General features: G+C 37.0%; 1 protein-coding gene across 2 annotated transcripts in view; it reads left to right on the top strand.

Annotated features, from left to right (window-relative positions):
• The window catches only part of LOC107665883 (thyroid hormone receptor alpha-like), a 105,950-nt gene that overhangs the window by 59,161 nt on the left and 32,796 nt on the right, over positions 1-13,993 (top strand). The window contains exons 1-3 of one of the 2 annotated variants that reach the window (XM_016456947.1): positions 7,957-8,039; positions 11,686-11,747; positions 13,581-13,681. In XM_016456947.1, coding sequence (XP_016312433.1) covers positions 8,008-8,039; positions 11,686-11,747; positions 13,581-13,681 — 195 coding nt within the window. In that variant the 5' untranslated portion in view covers positions 7,957-8,007. Of the gene's footprint in view, positions 1-7,956; positions 8,040-11,685; positions 11,748-13,580; positions 13,682-13,993 lie in introns of those variants that run through there. The other variant, XM_016456946.1, reaches the window with a different exon arrangement.

The raw sequence follows: 13,993 nt of genomic DNA on the forward strand, positions 1-13,993 counted from the left end.
ATCGATAATAAATCATAAATCGGTTAGTCTTGACTATCAGCACTGCGCTACACGAATCGGCTCACGTGTGTTCCGCGCTTCCGTCAAACGGTTCCGAACAGAACCGATGCGCGGGACTCGATGAAAGAGAGGAAGCGGACAGAAGAAGCAGTAAAATGTAGCAACATCACTGACCTGTTCAGGGCTTCAAGTGCAGGTCAGCTTCATCTGTAAATACGCTAGATAATTTTGTTTTATTAACGTAGTTGAGTATTATACTGCTAGTATCTGCTGGGCTATCAGTAGCACCCCATTATTATCATGATTCAGAATTCTGTGCTAAATAGGACATCAATATCGATTGTAAAGTTACATTAAAAAATGTAGCAGAGACAGATATTCACATGGATTTATTGTACAGGGAGGGAGGAAGCTAGAGACAGCAACACAAAAATAATGAGTAACAGGCTCACAGCCTAATAATTCAATAGTGTATTTGACTTTTTCAACTAATATATTGTATAATTTTGACATTTAGGCACTTTAGAAATTGTGTTTTAATACACTACCAGTCAAAAGGTTTTGATCAGTAAGATTTTCAATGTTTTTTAAAGAAGTCTCTTCTGCTTCACAAAGCCTGCATTTATTTGATCCAAAAAACAGCAATATTGTGAAATATTTTTATTACTTAAAATGACTGCTTTCTATTTAAATATATTTTAAAATGTAATTTATTCGATTTCAAAGCTGAATTTTCAGCATCATTACTCCAGTCTTCAGTGTCACATGATCCTTCAGAAATCTTTCTAATATACAGATTTACTGCTCAAAAAACATTATTATTATTATGTTGAAAACAGATTAGATTTTTTTTCAGGTTTCTTTGATGAATAGAAAGTTCAGAAGAACAGCATTTACCTGAAATAGAAATCTTTTGTAACATTATAAATGTCTTTATCATCACTTTTGATCAATTTTTCTTTTTATTTCAGATAAATGCTGATCTTTAGATGTTTCTATTCATCAAAAAATCCTGATGTACTCAACTGTTTTAAATAATAATAATAATAATAACAACAAATATGTTTCTTGAACAGCAAATGAGCATATTAGAATGATTTATGAAGGATCATGTGACACTGAAATCTGCAGTGATGCTGAAAATTCAGCATTTTGATCACAGAAATAAATTACATTTTAAAATATATTCCAATCTAACGCAGTTATTTTAAATAGTAAAAATATTTCACAATATTACTGCTCTTGCTGTACTTTGGATCAAGAGACTTCTTTAAAAAACATTAAAAATCTTACTGTTCAAAAACTTTTGACTGGTAGTGTATATTTCTATGTAATATAGGTTTGTTAAATCTAGGGTATTTAGGTCATTTTAAGATAAATAACATTCTGTGCTAACAACACATTGAAATGGGGTGGTTGTTTTCAACAAGGTGGACACAGTTCTGTTCATAACAGTAGACCTGCTGGTGAAGAAGTGACAGGCAAGAAAAGAAAACAAAGGTAGAGACAGAGATATTGGGGAAAATGAAGAAAAGGGAAGTGAAGGTACAGTGCAAGAGAGAACCTTTCATTATTTTCCACAGCCTTAGACTAAGGATTTAGACCTTTTTATGTGATGGCCATACAAATAATAGGGTTGTCTGTGGTTTCAGAAATTGTTGTGGATGTATAGGCTATATACAGAAAAAAGGGACCAAAATTGTACCTTTTGGGGTACAACAGCTTGTCACTGTAGCAGTACTCTTAAAATGACATATTTGTTCATTTTTTACCACTAATAGGTAGGCCTACAAATTAGTACCTTAAGGATACGAATTACTACTCTAAGGTACTAATATGGAAAGTTGTGGATGTATAGGCTATATACAGAAAAAAGGGACCAAAATTGTACCTTTTGGGGTACAACAGCTTGTCACTGTAGCAGTACTCTTAAAATGACATATTTGTTCATTTTTTACCACTAATAGGTAGGCCTACAAATTAGTACCTTAAGGATACGAATTACTACTCTAAGGTACTAATATGTTCCTTTTTAGGGGTAAAAAAAAGGTACAAATGTGCAATTTTAAGAGTACTGCTACAGTGTTAAGCTGTTGTACCCCAAAAGGTACAATTTTGGCCCCTTTTTTTCTGTGTGGCCTGGATGAGTGTGAGATTTCCCGGCCTGAAATTGCGTCCCAGTCCGGCCCTGCTCATGTCTGTCCATCGATCACAAGAGCAATACTGCTGTTGGGATAAAAATGTCAAGTAAAACTGTCAAACCCAGATGCTGTTCTGTCAATGGATGCAAAGAAACCGCACCTCCAAAAACTTTGCATAGCCTTCGTAAAGATCATGGCTAAAGTTTATTTTAATGGCATGCCCAACTTCACATTTCACAACACACTGTTTTGTGAATTATTCTAAACATGCTGCCAGTTTTCCAAAACATCTTTTATTAAAATATACGGCAATGGCAAGCATTTTGTTGGAGGCAGGTATGTACATTTATTTTTACTCTTACAGTGTAAAAATTAACCGTCAAATCAGCGTTTAACACTAATAAGACACCAAGCGTATTATTTGAGTGTTGCTAATCAATTCAGTACATACCCAGATCAGAAATATTTGTCGTTTTACCGTGATCGTCTTTTTCTGTGGTTACATTTGGTAATGTTTAACCCTTGGCAAATGAATGAGAAACAATGGAATTCCTTAAATTTACTTAAGATGCAGCATCTTTTGTAATACAACAAGTAATACTATGATAATCTGCGATCGCATTATTAAATGTAAAATCAGCCTAACTCCTCAATATTCAGAGGAGCTTGCAATTTTTCTAAACTGCCGCAGATTTCCCACTGATTTTGAGCCTGGACGTGTATTGTGACGACATTGTTTCCATCAACCGGTTCAGTTTATCAACACTGCCTGTATGCTACGTAAAAGAGGCTCATAAAAGAGCTTGTTTATCAAACAACACCAAATACTTAAAGACTTTATAGTTGTGTTATTTTGGACTTTAATCCATTTACTTTATACATGTTGTGTATTCTTCAAAAGTAGGCTACTTTTACATTTAACATTCTTTTTGTTGAATTATAAAAAAGACTAGCTTGTTATTAACACTGTAAAGCCTGAAATTTAGTCAGAGAATCTTTTTTTTAATGGAACTTTTTTTTTTATTACCTTTAGCTACAATATGAAAGAAAAATGTTTGCAAATGTGCTTTATGTTTTGCCATTTATTTGATACATCAGGCTTTTATGGACTTCTCTTTTTATAAATTGCAGAACGTAATGGTTCTTGAGATCAGAAAAGTAATAAAAATGTTAGTCTGTGATATATTTTCAAAACAACACAAGAAATGCCACAAATTTTGAGAAAAGCCGCCATAAATTCAGTCATTTTAGATAGATAGATACATACATACATACAGGGCCTAAAACTAACTTTTTGCCACACCTGCCAATGGCCGGTGACATGATAAAATTTACCGGCCATGAAACTCTTTTTGCAAAAACAGGCAGTTATTACTACTACAATAACTAAACATATTTAAAATGTTTTTAATTTGTCCTGCTGGTGCATTTTCCCTCAATTTTCCCTATTCATTATAGCCATTCAACATTACAGTATAATTAAAAGCCATTATTTTAAACATTTAATAGGCTCTGAAATATATAACAACTTTTAATTTAAGTGATTTTAAATCAGTCTTCACATAAACTATATTATGCATAAACTATACAGATTAATCGTTATTCAAGCTATAAAAGTTAATCAGCGACTAGAACAGTCCAAGGATTTCTCTTTTTCTTTTGTTCTTTGATTTACATCAATGACAGACTTCAGCAGGTTTCACTTTAAAATCAGCTCTGTCTCTTTAAAACCTGATGCATATGACGCGGATCTGACATATTTCCAATTTTTCTCCCAACTCTTTACGGTCATTTAAGACTTTATAACTAAATTAAGACAAATTTTTAACTCGCCAAAACCGCTCATTTTGACATAATTGTGTGTTTTCGTGCGTTGAAGCGCTACTGGTGAGCTGTCTGAAGTGGCTCAGCGTATGTGTAAGTTACAGCCGAACGTGCAGCCTTTCAAAATATACTTCACTGCACCATTTCTGTGGCGTAACCCCAGTTATGTGTCGCCGCATTCTCGGGTTATGAAGAATAAAGAAGGGAAAAGTTAATCTTCCGAAATGAAGCAGTAATATCTTCTCAGGTAAAAGTTATTAGAACCGTGTCTAGGGACAAGCTGGCCATTCTGACATATTTCCAATTTTTCTCCCAACTCTTTACGGTCATTTAAGACTTTATAACTAAATTAAGACAAATTTTTAACTCGCCAAAACCGCTCATTTTGACATAATTGTGTGTTTTCGTGCGTTGAAGCGCTACTGGTGAGCTGTCTGAAGTGGCTCAGCGTATGTGTAAGTTACAGCCGAACGTGCAGCCTTTCAAAATATACTTCACTGCACCATTTCTGTGGCGTAACCCCAGTTATGTGTCGCCGCATTCTCGGGTTATGAAGAATAAAGAAGGGAAAAGTTAATCTTCCGAAATGAAGCAGTAATATCTTCTCAGGTAAAAGTAATTGTAACTGTGTCTAGGGACAGGCTGGCCATCACACTGCTCTGACCTTTTCAGTCCGTTTGCATCCTATTATTTGATTCGCTCTTGTCGCTTATGACAGAACCGCTAATCACGATGATCTTGTCTTCGGAAAATATTATTTTATTCGCTTATGTCAGAAACAGCGAATTTCTTTAAAAACTGGCTGTTGTTTTCACTTCATTACATTGCTATAATTCGTAAAAGTTGTACCCGCCAACTGGCGACTGACACTGTTACATGGACTCGCCAATGCTGATTTTTACTCGCATTTGGCGCTTGGCGCTTGGGGAGTGTTAATTTTAGGCCCTGCATACATACATACATACAATTAAAACAGACAAGACAAGCAGCCCAAGAAAAACAAACAATAATGTATAAACTATTAAACTAGTAAAATAATAGCTGATAAGCTGTGAAGTGTCCGTAAAATGTGAAAACAGGTTGAATAAAAATAGTAGTGCTGACCAACCAAAAGAGTCCAGTTTAAGTCCTGCTCACAGGGAAGAGTTAAAGAGCCATAATGCATGAGGGACAAACAATGTCTCAGTCTGTCTGTAGAACAGGACAAAGACAGCATCCTGTCCCTGAAGGGTGCTCTTCTGCCTGGAGATGGTACTGTGCAGCGTTGTCCAAGATGGACCAAAGCTTTCTAAGAGTCCTCCTCTCTGCCACAGATGTTAAGGAGTCTAGTTCTACACCCACCATTTTCACCAGCTTATCCAGTCGCGTGGCATCCCTCTTCTTAATGCCGCTTCCCCAGCTCACCACAGCATAGAAGAGGACACTAGCGATGGCCGTCCATCTGTTAGAACATCTGCTGTAGCTTCTGACAGATATTAAAGGACCCCAGCCTTCTCCGTAAGTAGAGTCGACTGTGTCCCTTCCTGAAGAGGGCATCCCTGTTCTTAGACCAGTCCAGTCTGTCGTCCAGCTGCAGACCTAGGTATTTGTAGGTACCACATCTACACAGACACCTTCAATGAACACAGGCCGTGGGTGAGCCTGGGCCTCCGGAAATCGACCACCATCTCCTTGGTTTTGGTAGTTTTAGACTGCAAAAATCAGTCCTGTGAAATCCTGGTGGGTCTGAATAGTAGTATTTTTAAAACTATATGCTGAATATTAAGTAAGCTAAAGCAGTTACCATGCTGAAACAGACTGTTGCAATCGTTGCGGTTGCATTGTTTCAATTTCTTCTGACTCTGGCTCAAGCATATACAGCAAAGCTCTTTTACAGTGCTTGCCATCTCAAGTATAAAAAACAAAAAACACGACATGCTGTACAGAAGAGCGTGGATATGGTGCAATGAGGTTTGCCAATCAAATCAGTGGCCATTTACTTCCATTTCTGCAAGAGGCAACGACCCTTGAAATTGAGTGTTTTTCTGACTTTGCAAACTTTATAAATATAACCTCAAGAAACATAACATAAACATCTAGAACTGCATTTCATGACCGCTTTAATACTAAATCTCAGTTACTCTGCACGTCTCTATCACCAGGTTCTTCACACGCTTTGTTCTACATCTACATTATCTGATGTCCCAGCACCAACATACAAACTTCATAACACTAACCCTGTAGTTTTCATCTACTGAGATTAAAGAAGCGCAGTACAGCACTAATACAAACATGGACACATATTAGAGGAACAGCTTTAGACAACAGCGCCACCATCCCTCCAGCTAAAGTCACGTGAGCTTCAGGCTTGCAGACTGTTTGTCTCATCTACCCTCTCACGCAGACATGCCAGCGCCCCCCAGACAAACACATAAAAAGTGTGAATGCACATTTACATACATTTAGCGGCATCCCTTCAGCTTCTTTTCTTCTCTGCTCTTTGCGAGCGTGCACGTGGCTTTTGTTCTGACATTAGCTGGGAGCTGCCAGATCACATTTAGACAGCGTCTAAAATAAGCTCTCCTAAAGCTGGCAGAGAGAAGAGAGACAGCGAGGGGGAGAGAGAGAGAGGGAAACGGCAAACACACAATGAGGGATTTCGAAGGAAGGAAATGCAAGGTGGAGTGACTCCAAAACTTTCTTTGCATAAAACTTCTCTTTGCGGCTTGACAGATCCTAAGACTCTCAGCTTCCTGCCACTCAAATCACGACACTCCGCTACTGATTCTTAAAAAGCAAAGCCTTGATTTCAGCACTTCATTTTCTGGGAATTATTAATTCAGTCCCCCTACAATTGGATTTACCTGGCATGTCTTTGAAATATTTCTTCAAAGTGTCTTTACAAACACGTACAATCACAAAAGTGTCGGTCTTTTTTTTTTTTTTTTTTTTTTTAAGAATTGTATACTTTTTTTCAGCATGGGTTCATTAAATGGATCGAAGGTGGCAGTAAAAAGATTTATAACTTTCTATTCATCAGAAAATCCTGAAAAGTATCAAAGTATTAAGTATTAAGCAAAGTATTAATTATTCTCATGATAATGAGAAATGTTTCTTGAACACCAAATCAACATTTTAGAAGAAAGATGCGACGCTAAAGACTGGAGTAATGGCTGTTGAAAATTTAGCTATGCCATCACAAGAATAAATTCAATTTTAAAATATATTAAAATAGAAAACAGTTCTTTTAACTTGTAAAACTATTTCATAATATTATATCTGTATTTTTATAAAATAAATACTGCCTAGATGTGTCTACAAGAGGTTTCTTTTCAAAATATTTAAAAAATCTGACCTCAAAATTTTGAACGATAGTGTACTGCTGTGCATCTAAATTCAGGGTGGAGTTTTGAGCACAAAAACTCTTTTTGCTTCTCCAGTGTTCGGTAGTGTAGTGTGATGTTTTGTTTAGTTTTTTTCCCCCCAAACTCCCTCCGTCATTGTATTTATTTATATTATTCCCCTGAATTAACCCACTGTGAGTGCTTGTACTGTGTTTGCCTTGTCGTAGAGGATGAATGAAACCTCGCTGGAGATAAATACACCACAGAGGTACCGAGTAAAAAAGGTGAAAATAACCGGAGGTGACAGAACCGGTTGGCATGTTTATGGGCACTGGCATATCTCAGGCTCCATCTCTCCTGCTTCATCACACCGCTCGCCCAATCTCACCGTCTCTCGCTCTTAACCCCGGATTACCGCCCGCGAGCGGGATCACAGCACCCAATCACAGACCACGGAAGGGATTAAGAGTGAGAGAGACAATCTTTCACGAGGCATTCTTAGAAAAATTCGTAAAGAACAGTCAGGTGAAATTCAGAGATAGAGAGACAGCAGGCAGAGGGAAAAAAGAGAGGGAGGGTTGCCAAATGACAGAGAGAGAGAGCACTTCTACAAGAGAGGCATCAAAGAGAATTCAGTCAGACTGTGTTTATACGGCTCGCTCCGTTAATGCGGTGAAGAGTTATAATCCTGAAGAACAGCTGAGTGTTTCATCGTCATCATGCACATCCTCCAATCCCATTGCATTATCAGGTGAGACACTTCTCCTACCTGTATCGCTCTACAAGCCTAGTCATGCTACTCGATCATGGAAGGAATTTGAAAGTTGTGATATCCAAAAAAAAATATATATAGATAGATATTTCTATAAAATTATAAAAAGTTTTATTATAATATCAATATTTAATTTTATTAAATATTATTTATTATAGTTTATATACAATTATAAAAACATTTATTAAAACTGTAAACTTTTTATAATGAATGCATTTTTCCAGTTTTGCTAAGATCTAAAATATTTCATCATCTAGAAATTGCTTTGTGTCCAAGTGTAATCTCTATAAATATATTGTATTCGCTATATTGGTAATATGATTGATACTGGTTATATTATGTGGTAGTAGTAGTAGTAGTTTGTTGTTGTTGTTGTTATTATTATTATTATTATTATTATTATAATTATTTAAAGTATGAGTGAATGGAAAAATCATAAAAAAAACCATGGTAATCCATTGGTATAAAGTGTGGAAAACCCGCAACGGATCTTTTCCTGGTCAATGAATCTAATTAAAAATTCTCCGATTCCTATCTGGAGAGAAGGTTGCTCTAACTTCTTTTTTTTGGGATCTTCTGTGATGCATCAGTCGACTGATTTTGATTCTGACTGAATGTGCAGATTTCTAAAACTTCTGAATCATGTATGCTGCTGCATCTGCACTCTCAGAAAAAAAGGTACAAAAGCTGTCACTGGGGTGGTAACTTTTTTTAAAAGGTCCACATTTGTACCTAAAGTGTCCATATTGGTACCTTAAAGGTGTATATTAGTATACCTAAAGTGTACATATTAATACCAAAAGGTGTACCTTTTGAAAAGTAACCGCCGCAGTGACAGCTTTTGTGCCTTTTTTTCTGATAGTGTGAGAATTTAATGAGAAATGTTTCATCAGTATCATCAGATCAGGGCGATTATGAGCTGGTTGTTTGACACTTTGTGTGCAAAATGATAGATGCTCATTCCCGGCTCGTATCACGGTATTACTGTGCAAACTGCAACCTGTCCTCTCAGATGTTATAACGGTTGTCCTCTGTTCCTTTAATGGGGAAGTTGTGTAGCTCTTCCATTTGGATCTGGAATAATTGATGTTTCTGCAGAGAGCAAGTGCCAACTTGGCTGTTATTTATTTATTTATTTGATTTACCCCTCCCATCCATTTCTGACTAGGCAGAATCCTCTGAGGTTTCTTTTTATAGTGAGTGTCAGAGTGGAAAAAAAAGCCCTTGCTGCTTTATCTTTCTTATGCCTCTGTCTGCTCATCTGCCTATCTTTCTATCGCACTGTATATCTGTTTATCTTATGACGGGATCTTTGCACATTGCTTTTGCCATGATGGAATTGATTAAATGAATCTTGTATTCAGTATTGATTATATGAGGTGTGTGGAAGAAAACTGTTGCCTGTCTGAAATGTGAAATCTGGTATGCCTGTGTTTGATTTTTGTTTGTACGTTTGTGTTTTCTTTGTGACAAGCATGTTCTCATGAGGGCAGCAGATGATTGACATTCATATTGGTAAAACCATCCGCGACAGAAAATCAGAGTGATTTTGTCAAAGACAACGCGGCTGTAGAGTGACATTTCCGTGTGCCTGAGCGAACGAGAGGAAAAAAAGTCTAGAGGCTTCTGTGTCCTGACTGAACCTCAGTCAGACATATTAAATGACATTCCACAGCTGCAGAATCAATACAGCAACTGACAAAAACAATGTGGCAAAAGAACACACAGTATTAGACTTTAAACCTTTTATAATCTTTTCCCCATGGCTTTGAACAAAGATGGCCTTCTTTGTGTTTATGTGTGTGACATCACAGTGGCTTGAGGGAGCACATCACATGAACCTTGTTTTGTGTTCTCTTGGTAATTTCCAGAAGATTCTATCAACTGAGAAAAGGGCAAACTCAAGACACTAACAAAAAGTACTATTGGGATTCTTAAAGTGCCTTAGCATACCATGTAAATACTATAGTACATTATAGTAGGCTAGCAAAGTGCTACAGTATTACTGTATTACCTGATACTGTCCCTCCACAGTATTTTTGTAAGCATAACGGCAGCTGTTACATTATGTAACAGGAAAGATGTCCACCTCTACAGTTTTGATGTTTAAATTCATTTTTTATGCCTTTAACGGACTTAACAGCAGTGTTTTTTTCCTTCAAAATCCAGCTCATGAACTTGCATATACACTTATTAGTATATTAGTATCATGTGGTGTTCGCTGAGGTTTAAAACAGCTCTCCCTTTAGAAATCAAACTCTTTTTGATGTATATTTAAAGAGGCTAGCATTAGCATTAGCAGTGGCAAAGGCGTTGAAAGGGCGTTGAGAGACTAGCACCCAATGCTAACAGATTTGCCTGCATTATTTGGAAACTTTGTTACATAACTCTGCTTTCTTTCTTTCTCCCAGCATAGAGCTGAGCCACTCCAGCCCTTTAATCACTGCCAGACTCGATGTAACCGGAGACTCTGGCGTTCACACGTATATGTTGCTGGAGGTCATAGAGTGGCTGTATTGTTAAGCAACGATGTCCGGCTGTATAAGTCAGATCACTGTCTGATTGGTACTTGCTGCATTGCATCACTGCTCATTTGCCCTGCTCAGATTTGTTACATCTGCAACTCTCTCTGTCACTCGATTCTGGAAATCGCCAGCTCTCATTGATAATTAATGATGTTCAGTCATTTTAGTGCTGAAAGTCTGTGTCAGTGTTCCTGCCTCTTCAGTCATAATGGGTGTTCCTACTGCTGGATGACCTGATGTTATTGGTGGGCTGCAAAACTGGACATAGTTTTTGAGATGTTGATCAGAATTGGGGTATATTAAAAAGTTGATGTCATTTTAAAATAGGATCATAACAATGCATCATTTTTAGAAATTACTTCCAGACATTTTTTAATTACTAAACACATGATCACTCTTAATGTTTTGTTTTGTTTTTATAGTTTTTTGTTTTGTTTTGGGTAGTATTCAAAGACAATAATCTGTGTTATTGTATTATTTTTAAACCTGATTTTATTATTCTTTTTTTAATGAATAGTGGGACTACTTTTTAAAATATTCAAAAGCCCTTTTATTTATTTTTTAATAGTAAAATCACATTGGAAATGACTTCCTGACACTTTATCGTGGTTAAATCATTGTTTGGGAAGAGTCTTTTTAAAGAAGAAAAATATTTTTATTTTAATAATTACTATTATTGTGACAGCTTCCAGTTGCTAAATCACTGCTTTTGTTTATATCTTGTGCTTTGGGCCTTTATCATTTTATTAGGTATTTTGAAATAAATTAGAAAGTTGAAGGAAATTATTTAGGGGAAGGGGAATGGGCTCAGTCCTTTTGCAGTCAGGACATGAATGTGTGAGGAACACGTGCACCGTGGCTCTGAAAGTTGCCTGTATTTGCGACCTTCTTTTTTGTGATCCTCACTCCCTCAGATCAAAATGACAGGGTTGTCATGTTGTTGGAGCACTTGGTGTTGAATGTATGCTGGTTAAAAATATAAAGTGATACCACAGGGAATTGCAGCCATCGAATCACCACAAAGACTTCCTGTGTGCCATCTTTGTTGGATGTACTAATATCATCCTCTTTCTCTCTGTCTCTCTCCTCTTTTTTTACAGGTGGCTCGATGGCCCGAAAAGGAAGAGAAAGAACAGTCAGTGTTTGGTGAAGAGCATGGCTGGTAAGATGTCTCACAGAAGACACGGCTGTTCTTGCCTAGAGCTGCAGCAGTATGCTTACCCCTCCTCTGTCCTCCCAGAATGCATCACTGACTGCACATTTCTGAGAAACACACGAGAAACCCAGAAGGAGAGAAGGGTTTTCAGTTGCCCCGTGAACTTCCTCTAAACAACTCCAGCATCAGTTAGCTCAATAGACTTGTTGTTATGTGATGCTCTGGCGATACTCCTTCAGGATATCAAACAATCGCTCTCCCAGGCTAATGGGCTGTATAAGGATTGGCTTTGTATTAAGGAGTGGCTGTTCAGCTGAGGAAGTTCAATAAAGTGGTTTGATGTTCAGTACATTTACTCTGGACACCCCATCTCCGCTTGGTTTAGACCCATCAGGCCTCCAGTAGCCGCACTTTCATGCCTGTCCCTGCTGCTCTGTCTCATTCACCTCGTGCCCACAGCAGCCAAATAAACTAGATTAGTCCCAACATCGTCTCTAACCTTGTAGTTTTCTAATGCTGGTGCTGTCACATGCACTTGGGAAAGAAAGACGCTAGAACAGTGTGGTGTAAGATTAACTATTCCACGCTAACCTACACTGCTGTTTAGTGTTTCATTTTGTACAAAGGATACGTTGTTAAAAAAAGAATGACAATTAAGTAGTTTAAAACAAGTCTACAAAACTTATCCCAATAAAAATGCCATATTTACATAGCCTGTATTTTTATTTAGCCCTATATTTTAGTTTAGAGAATGGTGAAAGAAAAATAGCTAGTACTTTCTATTTTTGACACAAAAAAAAAAAAGATTTAAAAACAGATATGGATAGAATGGAAGATTAATCACACATTGGATTTTGTATTCTAAATTTCTGCTAAGGGTTTTACTGAATAAAACACTTGTAGTGAGTTAAACCCTTAAAACCTACAAATATACAGTACATACCAGACCTAAAGTCAGTGAAATAGGTTATTTATTTATTTATTTTTCTTTTGTTCAAAAGTTTGGAGTCAGTTTTATCCAGAAAGGATGCATTAAATTGACCAAAAATGGCAGTACAGACATTTGAAAGATTACAAAAGATTTCTGTTTCAAGTAAATGCTGTTTTTGCACTTTCTATTCATTCAAGAATCCTAAAAATGATCATGATTTGAACTGAAAGATTTGAATTGAACTGTTTTCAAGATTGATAATAATAATGTTTCTTGAGTACCAAATCAGTAGATTAGAATGATTTCTGTATTAATAGAAAACTTTTTTTATTATTATTGTAGTAATATTTCATAATATTACACTTTGCTGTTTTTTTTTTTTAATCAAATAAAGCCTTGGTGAGCATAAGGGACTTCTTCAAAAACATTTGAAAAATCTTACTGACTTCAAACCTTTGAATGGTAGTGTATATTTAGTAAAACAGTGGGCAGTGGACTATTTCCCCTTTCTGTAAACCATAGCATGTACCACAATCATTATTTTGTTTCTTATCAATAAAAGTGCTTCACACATTTGCATGGAGGCAATTAAGTAGCTTAAGATGAGAGGCCTGACAGAAAACAACGACTGGGGCAGAGGCACCAAGAGCCATTACAAGCAAAAGGTGATAGTCGCAGTAATCTGGTTCATTTGACTAACAATAAGAGAACAGGAACAGACAGGAACCTCTTGCTACAAACTTTACTTGGTGGATCTTAATTACTGTCAAGTGACACTCTCAGAGTCACTCAGGGCTCTTCAGGGCTTTCACCAATTAAGATTAACAAGAATAGGTCTTAAATAGGTACTCAGATAATTAATATACACACATTTTATGTGTGTGTGTGTGTGTGTGTGTGTGGTGTAGGGTACATCCCCAGCTATCTGGAGAAGGATGAGCCATGTGTGGTGTGTGGAGACAAAGCTACCGGCTATCACTACCGCTGCATCACCTGTGAGGGCTGTAAGGTAGGACGTCTCTGCTATCACTTGTGCAAAGTGACATCTGTTAACAGACATCTCAGCCCCACACGTATATTTGCAGACTAGACTGTCACTTCACGTAGAGTCATGGCGTGGCGCAGGTCTGATATGTTCAACAAAACATCCTATCATTCTCAAAACTGTCAAATCACTAGCCTAAAAACAGTGTCAACCATCTTATCCACTGTTTGTCTTTATGTTCATGAAAGGAGTGAATTGTGAGTGACAACTGTGCTGAGAAAGTCTTTGACTGTGATTCCTGCCTGAATTGAAGAGCTCTCAGAGCTTGCGAATTCC

Source organism: Sinocyclocheilus anshuiensis, unplaced genomic scaffold (assembly GCF_001515605.1).
Source record: "Sinocyclocheilus anshuiensis isolate Anshui unplaced genomic scaffold, SAMN03320099.WGS_v1.1 scaffold647, whole genome shotgun sequence".
NCBI classification, from domain to species: domain Eukaryota; kingdom Metazoa; phylum Chordata; class Actinopteri; order Cypriniformes; family Cyprinidae; genus Sinocyclocheilus; species Sinocyclocheilus anshuiensis.